The 19,019-nt window shown below is 39.9% G+C and overlaps 1 protein-coding gene across 2 annotated transcripts in view; it reads left to right on the forward strand.

Annotated features, from left to right (window-relative positions):
* The first annotated feature begins 184 nt into the window (after positions 1-184).
* BRWD1 (bromodomain and WD repeat domain containing 1) overlaps positions 185-19,019 on the forward strand; it is a 44,420-nt gene continuing 25,585 nt past the window's right edge. For both annotated transcript variants that reach the window (XM_081198738.1, XM_081198739.1), the window contains exons 1-17: positions 185-472; positions 697-755; positions 924-953; positions 1,151-1,210; positions 4,638-4,788; positions 6,854-6,952; positions 8,308-8,468; positions 9,273-9,494; positions 10,739-10,839; positions 11,173-11,243; positions 11,683-11,783; positions 13,601-13,641; positions 15,466-15,564; positions 16,177-16,327; positions 16,458-16,592; positions 17,198-17,326; positions 18,487-18,712. In XM_081198738.1, the coding sequence (XP_081054864.1) occupies positions 316-472; positions 697-755; positions 924-953; positions 1,151-1,210; positions 4,638-4,788; positions 6,854-6,952; positions 8,308-8,468; positions 9,273-9,494; positions 10,739-10,839; positions 11,173-11,243; positions 11,683-11,783; positions 13,601-13,641; positions 15,466-15,564; positions 16,177-16,327; positions 16,458-16,592; positions 17,198-17,326; positions 18,487-18,712 (1,993 nt within the window). In that variant the 5' untranslated portion in view covers positions 185-315. The remainder of the gene's footprint in view (positions 473-696; positions 756-923; positions 954-1,150; positions 1,211-4,637; positions 4,789-6,853; positions 6,953-8,307; positions 8,469-9,272; positions 9,495-10,738; positions 10,840-11,172; positions 11,244-11,682; positions 11,784-13,600; positions 13,642-15,465; positions 15,565-16,176; positions 16,328-16,457; positions 16,593-17,197; positions 17,327-18,486; positions 18,713-19,019) is intronic.

The raw sequence follows: 19,019 nt of genomic DNA on the forward strand, positions 1-19,019 counted from the left end.
GTCTCTGTGTGTTTTTTAAACTTTTAAACGCAACCATTTCGTTCGCTTCAAATGGGACTATTTCACCCCCCCCTTTTCCTTCCCTATAACTATCCACTCCGCCCCGCCTTTCCTCGGAGCTACGTCAGAGGCGCGCGGGGCGCCTCAGCAGTAATGGCAGCGGGGGTGGGCAGAGATTAATGTAGAGCGCGGCAGTGGCGGCGTCGAAGGGTGGTGCGCAGACGACGGACGTGCGCGCTCCCGCCCGCCGGACCTCTCCCTCATACATACAAATAGAGCGAAGGCGCGTGGGGGAGGGGAAGCGCTGATAGGATTATGTCGAGCCAGGCCTGGGCCGCCGCCGCGCCAGACAGAGCCCTCAGCCCTAATCTCCTCCTGGCAACAGCGGCCGCTGCGGATATGGCCGAGCCCTTGCCGGCCTCCAATTCTCCTTTGGGCGCCTGCAGCGGCCCTCTGCCGCTCATTGAATCAGGTAATGTGAAGAGTGAGCGCCGGCTTGGTGAGGAGAGCGAGAGGATGGAAGAGCCGGGCGAGGCGAGCGCTCGCCGTCTCCGCCGCCATCTTACTGAGCCTGGTTATGAGTTACAGTCACCTAAGGGGGATCCCCCAACCCGCCCCCCCCCCGCCGCCGCCCTCCCCATCCCCCAACGAAGCCCGGCTTCGACTTCATCTCTCCTCTTTTTCTCCTTCTCGCAGAACTGTACTTCCTCATAGCTCGGTTCTTGAGCACTGGGCCTTGCAGGAGGACGGCGGAGGTGAGTTGTTCTTCGCCTGCACCCTCTGCACTGCCCCCACCCCACCCCCGCGAAGGGCGGCTTCATAGCGCCCCCCTTCACTTTGGTCAGAAGCAGCGCTTCAAAAAGCAAACGCGAACAGAAAACCTCCACCAGTGCCAAATATCAGCTTCTTTTTTCCCCCTACAGGTGCTAGTTCAGGAACTGGAACAGTACCAGGTCTGTGAGACTACTCATTTTTTAATAAAATAAATTCCTTTTATGCCACTCGCTTTTACCCCGCTTTTTTTTGTAATCCCAATGTCTTTTAGAGATGGAAACTATGCCATCTGTGCAAGCATTTGTAATAGCTTTCTTTTGTGCCCCGTTCGTTCCAATTCATCTGGCTTTTCTCTCCTTCCCCCTTTCAATTTTAGTTGCTCCCTAAAAGGTTGGATTGGGAAGGAAGAGAACATTGCAGAAGTTATGAAGACTTGGTGAGACTTTTGTTGTTTTAAAAAAGGAAAAAACCCAGACAAGATTTGGATTGTTGAGTGGGGAGGGGATCAACAGTATTTGCTTTTTCAAGCTAATCGTGCTATTTTTCATGCTTTTAAAAGCCTGTGTTGTTTTATGGAAGGTATTTATTATTGTGCTAGTCAACAGAAGCCATAAATGGGGACTCTGGGAACAGAGGATGTTGTCATCTTAGAGGAGGCGGGGTGTGTGTCATCAGGGCTTGTTAGGATAAAGCAGTCTGAAAAAGAACCTTTATTTCTTGGTTTCTACAGAAGATCTGCTAAATAACCTTAACCTGACAATATTTTATTTTTGTTTACCCCAAAATATGCTTTCCTCGGAAGATAAGAGCTGGGTTTCCACTAGAGGGTTGAGTTGTTTTATGGCTTCAAATTTACATTGAACCGCTTGGATTAGGATTTAAATAAGTGTTCTCAAGATTCAGTATATTTTTAATAGATGCTTATTATTCTCTTCACAACAAATAACAAGCTCTTCCATGTGGACTTGGAAGCTGGTGGGGAAATGAGCAGGACTTGAAATGCTGCACTGTAGGGTCAGACTTTTACATCTGCTTTGTTCTTCAGCAGCTCACCCTCCTCCCTCCATATGTTAGATTGTTAAAAGCTTGAATTGCTTAAAAAATTATTATACGCCACAATCCTAAATGTATTTTTTAAGTACCATGGATTATAATGGACTTTCCTTCATTTAGTATTCTTAGGTTTGCACTGAGTTTCATATGGGATTCTTTATTTTTGGAAGCTTAGATGTGAACTGTAAGAGGAAACATTCCTCTTTTAGTTGAGAAAAATGCCACCAGAATTTTTAGTGTGATGGTAATATGACATTTTCAGTTTTGTAGGATTTCTAAGTAGAGGTGCATAAGATGAGCTCCCTGGTTCTCCAGAGGTGGTGAACATATGGCATAGAGGGTTACACTGGGACAAAACTGTTTGTTATGTTACATTGACACAGGAAACAGTTTTTGCTGCATGAGCAGCCAAGCCTGAGTGAGAATTGCAACATATTATTGTGAAACATTGTGTCCCCCCTTTTTTAAAAAAGGCTACTTTGCTTGCATAAAAAATTGACATTACTCTTTGTTTAGCTTAAAATGTTTTTAAACAATTCTGTTTTCATGTCTGTGAGTTTGGGTCTGAAAAGGAAATGATAGATATAATTCAGTCAGTTGAGAGAAATGGAAAAAGTTTTCATAGATTTCAAATACTAAAAATATATTGCTGCTGTACTACATTAAATGCTTACAGAAATATTAAATGGATACCCGCAAGGAAATTTTAGTTGAGTAAATGGAATATCTAGAGCAGGGGTGCCAACTTGAATAAAATATTGGGGAAGGGGCACAGGTAACCCCTGCCCATCATAATCAGTTACAAGGCACAGTGCACACACATCATTTGAATGGCAGTGCCCGTCAGTTGGGGCGCGGGAGAGAAGAGACCTCTGCCCTTAGGAGTTAGCACCTATGGTCTAGAGCAGTGTTTCCCATATGGCCCCCTGGGAGGCCCCAGGATATTCCATGGGGGCCCCAGGTGAAAATCGCGTAAATGGGGGTTAGCAGCATGAGGATACCCATAGAGGGTAGTGAGAAGTGGAAGAAAATAATCTTTTTTTATACAGGCAATCAGGATTTTTTATTTATCTGCTTGGCCAAACACAAGCAGGTAAGGGGGTGGCCCACCAGGGGTTGAAATCCACCTCAGCCCCTAGCCGAGCGGGGTGGTCTTGTGCTGCTGACATGCATCTAGTAAATAACTGTCTACTCAGAAGAAAGCCACACTGAGTTCATTGGGCCTGGTAAGCTTGTGTGGGGCTATAGGCAGCCAGGGGTCCTCTGAACGATAAGATCTTTTTCAGACAGGTCAGTGAGGACCACTTGCTTTTTAAAATTCTCCCATATATACAGAATTCCCTGTGCACCTTTTGGACAGTATCTGTAGGATTTCCCCTCTGTGTCAAATAACTGGGGTAAAATAAGTGTTGTTTAGTTTTTACAATACATGGAAGATAGATCTCCTTCGGGAGGTTCTGGATTTTCCTTTCTTGGAGGTTTATAAGCAGAGGTAGGATGGCCATCTGTCATGGATGCATTAGCATCCATGTTTTTCTGCTTCAACAATATTTCATTATGTTCCTATCATTCTATGTAATTGTATTTTGTATAAATTATAAAAATTATAAATAAAACATGTTCTATTTACAAACAAAACATTTAAATAACTGCTTTTCTACTGGTAGGATGGGGGCGGGACATGGGCATAGCCAGGATTTTATTTAGGGTGCAGGCTTTGCTTGGGGGAGGCAGAACTTCAGATTTGTATTGATTTTTACTTATTGGGGGCAGCTGCCCCCTGTTTCCCCCCCCCCCCCGGCTATGCCCATGGGGCGCCACAGGAAGGAAACAAGGTGGGAAGGTGGCCATGGTAGGAAAAAGGTTGGGAAACTGATCTAGAGAATTGCACCTTGGAACAGGATTCAAGATATAACATCAGGATCTTTTTTGGGGGGGGGGTTAAGTTGTTTGAGAGAATAATGCATTGCTCTAGTTTAAAAGTAATGTGCATATAGTGTGTATTGTTTATATAATTGTGTGGTTTTGGTTTATCTTGTTCTTGTACTTACAATTTAACTTCATTAGATTCATGCTAGATGAAAAATGGGAGAGGTTATAGTCAAATTAAAATTGATGTAATGAAGGTGGAAGGAGAAAGCATGGCTTAGTTACTGCAGGCCTGGTTGGTACCTCATTTAAGCCACAGTTAAAATAAACTATGGATCATAAAACAAAATTCCTGTTCACTGCAGCAGTGCTGAGGACTGGGGAGTAAAAAGTTGTACGTAGTTTGATCTTCAAGAAATTTAAGTGAATGAGAAAGCTCATAGATTTAATAGTCCAAAGTTAAGTTGGACTTACAGTTGCAGTATAATGCAAAACACTAGTTCATCTACTTGTTTGCCATTCAATTTTTAAAGTTTCTAAAGTAACTTATAACTACAGTAAATAGTAGCAAAAAAACTAGAATCGAAATAAAATGCAAAACATTGGAATAAAAGCAACATTGAAATGATTTAGTTAGCAATTAAAAGCGTAGGTCTTTTCCAGAACAACATTAAAGTAAGCACTGGGAGAACATCCTGTGTACAGTCCCTTCTCCCTAGTTTGTGAGTATACCTGGGGGGGGGGGGGCCCTCCAAGGATTACTTTACTTATTAGGAGTTTGTCAAGTGATTTTAAGCAACAGTGAAATGAGGTCAAGTTTGTTTCTTGCTTTTTCTCACATAATTAACAAACTAATAATGCTAAAATGTTTAGCTTATGTAAATAATTGTTATTTTTGTATTATGTTATATTAACTTGTTTTAATCCTATTTGTGTGTTAGGTCTTGTCTAACAAACATGTGGCTCCTGATCACTTGCTGCAAATTTGCAGGCGGATTGGCCCTATACTGGATAAAGAGATTCCACCCAGCATTCCGAGAGTGAACTCTTTATTGGGTGCAGGCAAGCAGTCCTTACTGAGAACTGCAAAAGGTATATTTCGACTTTTTAATGTGGCTTGGTGTGTTCAATTCTAGTGACTATATATGAACCTTGCATTTGTACAAGCGTGTACTGAAACTTCCAAGACTAGGATGCATGAACTTGTCACCCATTTAATACATGCTGTCAGCACAGATCCAGCTTTGAGCTCCTCCTTTCACAGACATAGTGGTTCTAGTGGTTCAAAAGAAAACCTTATGTAGAATACAGTTATCTGCTGCAAACACAGGGTGGTATACATTCAAAAATCAAGCAGATTTTTAAGACATTAATAGTTAATATAGGTTCTCCAGAGACAAGTGGAGGGAGAGAATTGTTACCTTCCCTTACATATGAAAAGAAAGGGGACCAGGTTTCAACAAAAGTGTCTTTGTAAGCTACCTTTCTAAGCCCTTAGTCATTCTGAGATAGCCACATCCCAAATGTTGTTGAACCATACTTCAAGGGGTAGCTCAGCCTGAGATTTCTGAAATGTTATCACCAAATGCATGACCATCAGTAGAAAGAAAACTTAAAGCTGCTTCACCCTAAGTGCAAGTACCGTATTTTTCGCCCCATACGACGCTCCGTCCCATAGGACGCACCTAGTTTTTTGGGGGGAAATAAAGGAAAACAATTTTTCCTTTATTTCCCCCCCAAAAGCAGGTCGGGGAAACCGAACAAGGTCGAGGAACAGCGGGATGGCGGCGCTGCGCCTCCCTGCTGTCCCCCAAGCTTGTGGGGCTGGCCGATGTCTGCCTGGCGCGAGGGGCACTCTGCTTCAGGGCGCCCCGCCCGCCGGGCAGCAGGCTGCTATCCGCAGCGTGGGGAGCCCTGCGGGGAACTCCTGCAGGGCTCCCCACGCGGCGGATGTGTTCCCGAAGCGCCGGGCGCTCTGCTTTCAGCGCGCCCGGTGCTCCGGGAAGCAGGCTGCGGATGTCTTCCTGAAGCCTGGAGAGCGAGAGGGGTCGGTGCGCACCGACCCCTCTCGCTCTCCAAGCTTCAGCGAAAGCCTGCATTCGCCCCATAGGACGCACCCAGATTTCCCCTTCATTTTTGGAGGGAAAAAAGTGCGTCCTATAGGGCGAAAAATACGGTAAGTTGCTGTTGTTGTAACAGGTGTTGTTTTTTTTTTGGGGGGGGAATATGAGCAAGAAACCTATAAATACTTGGCTGAGAACCTGTGAAGTGAAACTGCTTTGTACTTTGCTTATGTTTCTCTTTGTATTACACAACTGCTCTTTCCTCATTTTTCTTCTCACTTAAGAACACAGAGTAGCTAACAATGCAAAACATCTTCATATGGCAGCTCATTTGTGTATACAGTGGTGCCTTGCAAGACGAAATTAATTCGTTCCGCAAGTTTTGCCGTCTAGCGAATTTTTCGTCTTGCGAAGCACGGTTTTAACGGTTTAACAAAGTCGCGAGACGTTTTCGTCTTGCGAAGCAAACCCATAGGGAAATTCGTCTTGCGAGGCAAATCGCAAACGGAAAAACCTTTCGTCTAGCGAGTTTTTTGTCTTGCGAGGCGTTCGTCTTGCGGGGCACCACTGTATGTTAGTTGCATCTCTAGGGACAGCTAATGGCCAAGAGCTTCCTAGTATACTAGGCACAACTGTTTCTTTTCATAAAGTGAAGAGGAAATATCAAGAATAAATATTCATAATTGGAGAAATGAGTAGAGAAATAGATAAGTAACATAAAAACAGGAAAATGCAAAATCAACTAAGCGGGCACAGTGAATGTTTATTTTAGTGAATGATCAGGATACCGTATCCTGCAGTCAGGGGCTGGCGCTTGGGGTTTGTAAAACATAAAACTCTTGAAACCATTGTGCTGTAACTAATGCTTGATATAGAATGTCCCCAAAAGTACTGGAGTCCTTTGTTCAATATGTTATTGATAGAGCCATTGGTTGAAGTTTTAAAATACTAAAGGTAGGTGTAACATGCTTCTAGTTAAACCAGGCCATTTTTAAAAAGTGAACTTTTAAAGCATTAAAGACTCTTACATTTTGAAATGGTGTTTGAATAAATTTTCTGAGTAACTCTGCATTCAACTGAAATGCAATTTGCAGATTCCAGAAATCCCATTTGGAAAGGCTCAGTCATTGCTACCCTTCATAGAGGAAGACCCCCAGAAATTCCTGTTAACTGTGATAAAACACCAAGTTTTGGTAAGTTTATCTTTTGCTTATTAACCTACTATGTTCTCAGTTTTTTCACTTCTGGTTTCTTTGTTTTGTACTGGCTGTTTTGTTTTTTGTGCCCTGCCACAGTAGGGGTAAGAAACTGAAACTGTAAAATAAGGAAATAATTCACAGCATGAAAGATGGGAACAAACTATTACTATATGTTCACACTAATGCTTATATATTAAAATAGCTGGTATTCGTTATGCTGAACTTTACTTAAAAGTAAAATAATGGGAGAAGCAACTCCTACAGGGTACAACTCCTACAGCAAGCATTTTGTCCTTTTCCCAGCTGTTTATATTATAATATACTTCTGCAATACCACATAGCCATTTGAGGTGGACATTCCCCAGAGGCTCATGGAGGACAGTTTTAACACTGGGATGGCTCCTCTCTGACTGGGCAGGCAGGGTCAGATGTAGATGCTTGCTGGAGGATTTCACATTCTCCTGTCTTTTGAGCTTGGCACTGACATAAATCAGTGCCTAATTTAAGCGACTTCCCCCTTATTTTTCTTGTTTTTCTTTCTCTTTCAATTTCCCCTTATTTTGAAGCTTCATTCCATTTTTGTTCTGGTGGATTCTCTCTCCCCCCCCCCCCCAAATTTCAACAGGGGAGGAGGACAAAGGCAGGCTCAGCTGAACCTGGGAGAAAGAGCCACACAGCTCTTTGAGGAAAAGTTCCCCCGAGCCCCAGGCTCTCTAGGGAGCAGGAAGAGCTGCACATCTGGTTACTGTGGTTCCAGCAGGCTCCTTCTTCCCAGCTGATGTGCATGGCAGTGCAGTAGCAGCAAAGGGCTTCCCGCCTCCCATATCATGGGGGAATACATGCCTCCACAAAGTTTATGCCTTTGCAAGTGAAAGTGAAACATGAGTAGAGATTCCTGAGAAAAGTGGTAAGGCCTATTGCCTATTTTTAATCATGCCACAGCGCACATAAAGAAATAGGTGCATCATGCATGCAGGTGGCCTTTGCCACCTAGAAAGAAGGAAAGATGATGGATAAATATTCAGGAATTTTTATTAGTTGAAAAGCTATGAAAGGAGGATATTTGTGATAGCTCAGAATATATTCCAGATCCTAACCCTGGTAGCATCTCCATTTCAAAGGATCAAGTGGCAGGTGGTTCTGCCATGAGATCCCAGAGAGTTGCTGTGTCAGTAGACTGGGCTAGATAGACAAATAGTTTGACCTGGTGTAGGGCAGTTTCTTACGTTATTGTTTTGAAGTTTTTTTAGAGTACTCCAACCAGCATAATTACCTTAAATTCAGGTTTCCATCGGCATGATGACTTTTTGAAAAATCCTTAATGAATGTTTGACTTATTTCTCTTCTAGTGGAAGTAAATTATGCAAAACAGTTGACCGGATGTACAAGATCCAGTTCTATATTCCAAGGCAACATGTATCAGCATATGAAGATGCACAGAAGAATTCTTGGTCACCTCTCGGCAGTTTACTGTGTGGTATTTGATAGGACTGGACACAGGATATTCACTGTGAGTTTCTGTGCATTCTGAAATTTTGTCCCCTGTAGGAAAAAGTGAACTGTAGCAGAAACACCCATCTTTGTTAATGTATTTTACATGCCTTGAGAGGTAAACAACTACTTCTGTGACAATTGTTCACTTACTCTTTTGGTTACTGCTTTTTGATGTCTGTCCCTTGAAATTATTTATATTTTATTTCTCTAAAATAGATGTGTATTTTTGCTGAATTTATATTCTGTTCTGTTTAGAGTGGTTTTGTGTAGAATGGTCTACAGATGTAATGTTTTTATAATTTTCAGTTTTACCCTGGTGAAGGCTGGATTAAAAAAAATTACAAAATTAAAAATAATATTATAATTATTTATACACATGTAAAGAGAAATTTTTGCTTTTTTGGTGGATAACACTTCTGTTTTTTAAAAGTGGTTTTGCTCTTGAGTTACTGAGCACTCACAAACAGTAATCAGAAATCTAATAATACATATTTTAGTGTGTTCTGTCACACAGCAATATTTTTGTCTACTTTCCAGTAAAGCAGCATGGTAAACTTCATGAATGATAAATGAATAGAAAAGAAGCACTACAACAAATAGTGTCTCTCTTGCTCACTTGTTCTTTGTTTTAGCTAGACTGATTCATAGATGATAATAATCAGCAGTATTGCTACTAATTTATCTCAACTGAATTTTGGAATTCTTGATGCTTTTGTATGTGGGTCTTTATGTTTGTTTGTTTTGCTTATTTGTTTTTAAGCATATTTCAGACTTCTCTAATGTGCCTTTCAGCTTAAAATGATTTTTTCTCTCTCTTTAGGGGTCAGATGACTGTTTGGTTAAAATTTGGTCCACACACAATGGCCGGTTACTTGCTACACTGAGAGGCCATTCAGCAGAAATCTCTGATATGGCAGTAAACTATGAAAACACAATGATTGCTGCTGGCAGTTGTGATAAAATTATCAGAGTATGGTGCCTCAGAACATGTGCTCCGATTGCTGTTCTGCAAGGACACACAGGATCGATTACATCTTTGCAAGTAAGTTTTTAGCTAGCTGGATTTTGCTTTTTTGTGTGTGAAACGTGTGCTAATGTATGCTCCAATGTTTTTAAAAGTTGAGCCTTTTTCTACTGTACTTTGGACACTAATTTATAAGTTTTCTGTAAAATGAGGCAAAAGCTGTTTATCCCACTGTGAATTATTGGAGATTCGGTAAACAACCTGTATTTTGTTTTGCTTGTATCTTCAAATAAAATTATACAGTGGTACCTTGGTTTACGAACTTAATCCATTCCAGAAGTCCATTCTTAAACCAAAGCCGTAGTTAAACCGAGGCTCGCTTTCCCTAATGAGGCCTCCCGCCACCGGTGCCCTTCCACCGTTCAGCTTCCGTTTGTAGACCGAGGTAAAGTTCGCTAAACGGAACACTACTTCTGGTTTTGTGGAGTTTGTATACTGAATAGTTCATAAACAGGGCTGTTCTTAAACCAAAGTACCACTGTACTTTTAAACATCGATGAATATAAGTTTGGGAAATCTGAGTGAAATTGTTTTTGCAGCGTTCAGTACTAGATTAGTTTCCTCATAGAAGATTAAATGACAGGAAACTAATGCATATGTTATGCATCAGTTATGCAGCTTCCAGCTCAAAAGCTGTTGGCACAGTGGCAGTGCATGTGTTTTTCCAGGTGTTATAGCACATGTACCTGGTTTTCCCACAACTCCCAGCTGTGTGTATACAGTAGCAGTGACACAATGTACTACCGTTTGATGTGTAAAGAAGTCCTTTATAGTGGCTGATAATACAAAAGCGTCCATTATGAGACTTAAATATTCAGTTCTAAGGTACAGTATTCATTGTCTCCTCTTGTACTAGTATTGTATTATGGTTTCATTTTTGTTTAGTTTTGCTTTCTGATATTTTGCTCAGTTTTATTCATGCTCAGCTTTATTCAGTCACATTCTACATCATTATACTATGTCTTATTCTCATAGTATAACATTAGCATTGTATAAATTATGCATGGGTATGTGTATTAATGCCAAGTAAATATATGTAATAGAAAAGTCTGACAGGTTATCAGTTTATATCATGTTTGCGTTAAGTGAAATTTAACATTTGATGTTCAATAAAAATACTTTTGAATATTTTGTAGAAGATGCATGGAAAGGAAACTTGGTTTAAAAACTGAAAATAAATTTTAGACAGTGAATGTCAGTGCATATTGTTATCTTGTTTCCTTTAAGATGCACAGTAACTTTCAATTGGTTTTAACTTACAGTTTAGTCCATTGGCCAAAGACTCAGTGCGCTACATGGCTTCCACAGGTGTTGATGGAACAATTTGCTTCTGGCAATGGGATACCATTTCTATGAAATTCAAGTATGTAACCATCTTTAAGTTCTCACGATGCAAAGCATTTTAGTTCTGTCAGATCAAATTTTATATTGTGACATAGAAAATAAAGTGTGAGCTTCAAAACAGGTAATAGTCTATTCAGATCCTTTTCTTGAAAATATAAAGCAGTATAGAAATGAAATAAAGAATACTGTTGAAGTAAGCAAAATAAAAAGGATACTGCAACTGTTCTGCAACATATAGGTGCATGAAGAAATTTGAAGCAGGCTTTATTGTATTTTCTAAAATGAATATCTTTGTGGAATTCATTGTACTTTTTTAAAAATGTATTTTTAAAACCTGTTTTTGTTTCTAAAGTAACCGGCCACTGAAATTCACAGAAAAACCTAGACCTGGAGTTCAAATGCTTTGTTCTTCATTTAGTGTTGGTAAGTATACATGCTAACGAAGCAGGTTGTTCTGTCTTCAGTTGAGAAACCATAAATATTTTTATTTTACTTTTGCTAAAGCATGTAAATTAAAAGTATTACTTATTATAGTGATGGTAACGTACCTTCTTCATATATTATACAGAATTCAGACTGTATGGTACTTTACAAATTAAAAAGGTTTTAATTGAAGTAGAATACCTTTTTAGAATGTTAAGCATTGATGGCTATGCATTCATCATCATCTAGAGGTAGACTTTCAGTGTTATAAGTAGTTATATTAGTTCTAGAAATAATGGGTTGGGTCCAGATTAAGCTGGTTGAACTTCAGTCTTTTTGCAATTAGTGGGACTTAAGTGCAACTAACCCATTTGGATCCAATCCATATTTTTATAGCTTGCTGCCTGTTAGCATTCTAAACTACTGTTTAAATTTTCAGGTGGGATGTTCTTAGCAACTGGAAGTACTGACCATGTTATCAGAATGTATTACTTTGGTTCTGAAGCACCTGAAAAAGTTGCAGAGCTAGAGAGCCATGCTGTAAGTAATTCAGTGTTAAATTTCAATGAACTTCTCTTTTAATTATATATATATTTACATTGAAAGAAGCTGTTCTAAAATCTGACTGATGCAGACTCAAGACCTGATCTTAAAATCCAGGTTATTGCGGTTGACATAATTAGGAGGTGGAACAAACTGTACTGTTAACAGATTGGTTCTGTTAAAGGTTTTGTGTGAACGTAAAACCCTGATCCTAGCACAGTGGCCACCTTTTATACATTCAGAATCTCAGCTTCATAAGTCAGGAAACGCAAGCTTCATGCACCCTTGCATGCAATGGCAGAAAAGCCAGCATTGTGTCTGAACCAGGAAACAATGGTTAATTGCTTTTAAACAAGGCAGGATCGGGAAGCCATAATTTAAATTTGGAATATTATGTGTACCACTGAAAGCACCATTTCAAAAAGGATTATTTATTATTTAGTTTTTTAAATGTTTTATAAATATGTATACATTATAATGTTAAAATATTCATAAAGTATTCCACTCTAAGAGAGGATACATATTTCATTGTAAAACATATGCAACCATAAGTAACCAGCACTAATCTTAAAACAATAAGCAGAGCACAATATTAGACAGCAAACTTAACAGCATGCAAATACCTGAATGAAGTCGACCTGATACTGGAAAAAAATCTAGAGTTGGTGCCACATGAGCCTCAGACAGGAAAGATGCTTTATATCTTGAGTGCTACCATAGAGAAGGCCTCCTCACATAATGTACAACTCCTAAAGGTGAGATGCAAAGGAGAGCCTCCTGGAAGGTGTTAATGCAGGCTGAACAGTGTACTGAGACACAGTCCAAATTCATTAGTTCCACACTGTTTAGGGCTTTATAAATCACCAGCAACACTTTGAAATTAGACCAGAAAAGTATTTGTGCATTTATTTTAAAACTTGTGTTGTAAGGCCTCTGTATGTCTTCTCACTTAGCAGCCTGGCCCCCATATACTGTACCAACTGCAGCTTTTATGTTGTTTTCAAAGGCCGTCCCATGTAGAAAGCATTACAGTAATCCAGTTACAGTGGTGCCTCGCAAGACGAAATTAATCCGTTCCGCGAGTCTCTTCGTCTAGCGGTTTTTTCGTCTTGCGAAGCAACCCGATTAGCGGATTAGCGCTATTAGCGGTTTAGCGGCTATTAAAGGCTTAGCGGCTATTAAAGGCTTAGCGGATTAGCGGCTAAAAAGCTATTAGCGGCTTAGAAAAAGGGGGGGGGAGCGGAAAAAAATCGGAACACTCGCAAGACGTTTTTGTCTTGCAAAGCAAGCCCATAGGGAAAATCGTCTTGCGAAGCAGCTCAGAAACGGAAAACCCTTTCGTCTAGCGGGTTTTCCGTCTTGCGAGGCATTCGTCTTGCGGGGCACCACTGTAATGCAAGGTTACCATTGTGTGGTTCACTGGGGCACAAGAGCAGAAGGTGGTAATTACTCTCGTGCCCAGATTGCAGTTTCCAGACAAATCTGGCTGACCACTTTGGAAAACAGGATGCTGGGGTCAATTAATGGACATTTGGACTAATGTAACAGGGCTCTTAAATTCTTGGCCCTACTCATAATTCAACTGGAGAATAACCAATTTTTTCCTATACATGGACAGTCCCAGTTGCTGCATCCATCTGTCCCGGGAGACAATGGAGGAGTGTGCCTTTGGGGGTGAATTCAAAACACTGGAGAGTTACAGTCCTTCATCTTTAGAATTAATATTCCTTTAATCACAAAACAGGAGTGGAGTGACTTAAGCATTTAATGGGCATTGTTTGCGTTCTATTGTAACACAACTTTCTCTCTTGTAGGACAAAGTTGACAGCATTCAGTTTTCTAATAATGATGACAGGTATGTTACACTGAGAGATGCTGAGTGGAAAAACCAGTAAACTGGAGAGTCCTAAGAAAATCTAGCAATACTGTAAAACAGAAAAACAGTTTAGACCAGTATGGAACAGAATTCAAATTGGAGTTGAACTCTCACCAGCCCATCTAGCATGGCCAGTGGTCAGGTATAATAAATTTTTGAGCCCAACATCAGGAGTGTACAGGTTTCCCATCTTAGTTACAATGCAGACTTATATATAGACTAATGTAGAACTTTTAGTCCATTTTTTTCTCTGCACCAGTTCATAAGAAATTGCCTTATGCTTAACTGGATGTTGCTAAATTCCTGGTTTCTTCACACTGAAGGTTCATTTTTTTCCTTTCACAGCATGGTCTGATTTTTGTTCGTTTTCCTACAAGTGAAATATAGCAATTTTGGAAGGAAGTAGAGGAGCATGACTTCAATGTCATTCACACAAAGTTACTTTTAGTGTAAGACAGGGTTAGGGAGCCTGTGACCCTCCAGATGTAGGGCTCTAGTTCCCATCATCCCAGACCATTGTGCTGTGAGGATGGTGCTGATGGAAGATGTAGTGGCACCTGCCCTGTGGAACTCCCTCCCACCAGATGTCAAAGAGAAAAACAACTACCAGACTTTTAGAAGACATCTGAAGGCAGCCCTGTTTAGGAAAGCTTTTAATGTTTAACAAGTTACTGTATTTTGGTGTTCTGTTGGAAGCCGCCCAGAGTGGCTGGGGCAAACCCAGCCAGATGGACGGGGTATAAATAATAAATTATTATTATTGCCCAGCAAGATCTGGAGGGCCACAGTTTTCCTGCCCTGGTTCAGGAAATAGTATGTGCATGAAGTCTTTTGATCACATATACTAGATTGGTGTAGGAAAGCACTGGATGTGCAGTTCTAAAAAGTCTAGAGATGCACTGTTTGACCTTTATTTAGTGCAGGGGTGAGGAGCCTTGGACATGGGAAGTGAATGTATCCCTCCAGGCCTCTCACCCTTGCAACGCCCTTCAGGCCATACTATTACCCCAGCAACACTCATTACCAGACTGTTTTGCACCCTCCTTTAGTGTTTTTGCCAGCAATTGCCATCACTTCCCTCAGTGCAGTAACGTATGAACTTGATGCTCTTCTCTGACACCCACTCAGGCCCCACTCAGGAATTTTCTTTTGCTTGAGAGAAAGAGAAATCACACAAGTGAGATCTTTTGAGTGATTTCATGGAGCAAGTGGCTTGTTCATCTCTTAATGGGGCGTGGGGTTACCCTTCTCGTGTACCACCTGAGAGTTGCCACTGCCAACCTATGAATGAGGATGGAAATAATTTATAAAGTAGTGGATGAAGACACATCATGGATTAGAAAGACCAGTGGGATTTTTGTGATTATGCCCTCTGGTACAGAAGACTTTCACTTTTTTTTAAAAAAAAACTGCTCATGGCAGCTGTTTGGGGCTGGTACCCACAACACTCTTTATCTATGGGCACCTCAGATGTTTTTTACCAAAACAGAGCACAGAAAAAGATAATCCATTGTGGAGGGTGTTGTATACATTTTGTTGTAATACAGCACTCCTTTACTCTGGAGTGTGGTGGGGAGTTAGATTCATTTCCAAATTTTCTGATTGCAAAGCTGACTCTCTCCTATGTCCTTGGGAAATGTGTTTGAACTAGTTGGAGGCAGCCTTTGGAGAACAGTGTTCTCCAGTCATACCATTTTTGTATATGCAGCTTGCATATTTAAAACTTCTGAAAGGTGCCTCTTAAATCTGAACACTATGCTTATCTTTTATATGTCACATAGTATCTTTTAAACTTATGCCAAGGTTCATAAGTGGCAGCAGAGATGGAACAGCTCGAATATGGCGCTTTCAACAAGCTGAGTGGAAGAGTGTTTTGTTGGACATGGCTGACAGGCTATCTGGGTATGTGTAGTGTATTTCATTTATATGGGGTATTAGCATTAAGTGACTATGAAATGTACTATATTATTGTAATATATAGTTACCTTGTTTAGTCGAATGAAAGCTTCTAAGTAGGGTGGGAGTGTGAAGCTTGTTTTTGTTGGAAAACAGTCATGAGTATGCTTAGCTGCTCTAGTGGTAAAGTGGTATATCTTGCAAGGAAGTTTTAGTCTTTAAACTGCTAGTGTGAAGTAGGAACACCCATCAAAGAAAAGGGAAGAACCACCCGGCTTTTGCTTGCTTATTTTCCTCATTTTCTGGCATCCTCTATGTTAATCTGACACAAACTTGAAAGCGCTGTTACTGCTTCATTCCCTTTCCAGAGCAAGGAGTGCCTGTCATTTTCTAGCACACCAGGGTAATTGATGCTGCTGCTCCTGCTCTAAAATGTTTGTTTCAATCTTTTCTGTGAACAGATTCCCAATATAATCTGACACTTGCGTTTCAAGAAGCTTAAATTTAAATTTTCACTTGAATAGTTTGTTAGATCTCTAGATCAATACTTTGTTTAACTTTTTTTAAAATATGTTAAAAATTCTAATGTATTGAAATGGTTTAATTTATTTGAAATAGTGATTTGTGTTCCGAAGAGGACAGATATATGAAGCCTAAAGTGACCATGATAGCTTGGAGTAAAAATGATAAGCTGGTGGTTACTGCTGTGAACAATCATCTGCTGAAAGTGTGGAATTCTTATACTGGGCAGCTTCTTCATGACCTCACAGTAAGCACTGATTCAGAATGTGGCATTTTATATAAACATAGATCAAATATTGTATTCTATATTTAGTCTTTTAAAATAAGAATTCCAGCTAACTTCAAAAGTAACATCTCTTTCTACTCCTATTCAAAAGGGACATATGGATGAAGTGTTTGTTTTGGAACCCCACCCATTTGATTCCAGGATTATGTTGTCTGCAGGCCATGACGGGAACATTTTTATCTGGGATATAACAAAAGGCATTCAGATAAAACATTATTTTAACTTAGTAAGTATTATTTCTCTTCAAGCAATTTGTGTTCTTTTTTCCATTATGTTCAGCATTTATCCACTTGTTTGAACAACTGTGATAAAGAGCTACATAACTTATTGTCTCCTCTATTTATGAATGCGATCCATTTAGTCCGTAAGTAGAGCACTGCTACTGCTTGCGTGCAAAACGCAATAGAATGCTTCTGCGCATGTGTGAAGCGCGCGCAGCGAACTCGGAAGTAAACACTTCCGGGTTTGCCGCATTCATAACCTGAAAAGCCGCAATGTGAAGCAAACGTAACATGAGGTATGACTGTAGAATTAAACAGGCCTTGTACAGCATTTATTTAAACACTGGCCTTTTGTTATTTGCTATCAGAAGTCTCTTGAATATTACAGTTGCTTCTAGTTCTAAAATTGGTGTTCTGTTTCCTATTGGTATTTTTTTGCTGTGTGCCAAATTATAAAATTAAGATATTCATATAGACCAACATAGTGCACTGTAGTAAGTGGCAAGTGTTGCTTGTTGTTCAGGAAGGAGACACTTTCTCTAATGAAATATTTGTCAATTGACTGCTTTAAAAATAGCAAAATACTTGTAAATTCTGTGTTGTTATTCAGATTGAAGGACAAGGACATGGTGCTGTCTTTGACTGCAAGTTTTCATCAGATGGACAACACTTTGCCTGTACAGATTCTCATGGGCATCTATTGATATTTGGCTTTGGTTGTAGCAAACCTTATGAAAAGGTATTTTTTCAGTCTTTCTCAATTATCATTGCTAGAAAAATTAGTAGTGTTAATAAATGCATTTCATATTCAGCTTTTATTTCTTCTGAGCTTGTTGATTTCTGCTTCATGTGTACTGTATAGTATAGACAATCAGTCTTTAGGCCCAATTCCAGTGTAACCTTGATTGTTGGGACAGTGAATAAGCCTTAGTGCTTCCTTCTCTTCTTGCAAACCTTGCTTGAGAGGTGCCTTTGATTTGTTAAATCAATTTCCTGTTCTGTCCAAAACAGGAAGTGGCATTTGAGTGCTGCCTACAAGCCTAGTTTCCAATCCTGCTTTACAGCCATTGATTAATTGATTAAATCACATGCCACTGGTTTGGTTATCTTTAGAAACTGTGGTTTCTAATTGAAATCTGCTTTTAAACTGAGCATATGAACTAGAGTGAAGGGGGTGAGGAATTGCTCAAGCTCATTACTTTATGCTTCAACAAACCGCAGTGTGTTAAAGCTGCCGAGTTATGTTTGAACCAAGCCTCAGTCAACTAAAGCTTCATTTGATAAATGTGTTAAGATAAAATTTAATCAGAGGGTTAAGACAAGGGCATGCTAAAAAATAAAGATCATTTTGATTTTTGAATAAAGTACCGAACTGTTGAGGTTTTAGCTAGTCAGTCTGGCATTGCCCCAAACTTACCGAATCCAGTATGTTTCCTCATGCTGAACCTATATTCTGCAGTTCTATACAAAATTGTCACCCTAATTGTTAAAAATACACTGTCTCGTGGGATATTCAGAAAATAATATTCAACTGGGAATTTTGTTAATGGATAATATTGTATTTCATGGAGTTAAAACTTGAAAAAAGGTCCTACAAAAAACAAAATGGAGGAGGAGGTGAACTCCTACTAGGTGTTAGAAACATTGGTTTGGGAAACAACATTGAGTAAACTGTTTTAGCTCAATGAAAATAAGACCTATGAAGACCCTCTGCTTCTGAGGAAGTCCAGTGTGTTTGAAACATGTTGGCTGTTCCTCATAAAACTAATTACAGCATTCTGGCACCAACTGGAGGCCTGCCTCACCCTTCATCCTTCTGGTGTACTCAGTTTACCATAGTATGTAATGTCGTTTTCCTCCCTGCAAAGTTGATTATATTTAAGTTTCATTTCTTTCTAGATTCCTGATCAGATGTTCTTCCACACTGACTACCGACCACTGATTCGAGATTCTAACAATTATGTCCTAGATGAGCAGACTCAACAGGCTCCTCACCTCATGCCCCCACCATTCTTGGTAGATGTGGATGGAAACCCTCACCCAACAAAATACCAGCGGTTGGTACCAGGAAGAGAGAATTGTGCAGATGAGCATCTGATTCCTCAGCTGGGATATGTAGCAACAAGTATGAATGGCAGTCTTCCACCTCTAACTTTGATCTCATGATAACGCAATACAATCCATACTGTAGTCTTAAGTAGTTATGGTGTTTTGTTTAGGGTATGCTATGTTAGTTATGCCTTCAACAAACACTTTTTGGATTTTTTTGTTTTGTATTGTGCAACTTGATTGGTTAACAATGTTGTTTCTTAATACTCAGTGCTTTCCTTTTGAAAAGGAATCAGGTCTTAAAAACAGTCAACTTTATTTGTTAATATCTAAGACGGTATTTCTTAATCATTTACTTGAGATCTCGGGTAGAAAATCAACCA

This window comes from Podarcis bocagei (assembly GCF_964188305.1).
Source record: "Podarcis bocagei genome assembly, chromosome: 6".
Lineage (NCBI taxonomy): Eukaryota > Metazoa > Chordata > Lepidosauria > Squamata > Lacertidae > Podarcis > Podarcis bocagei.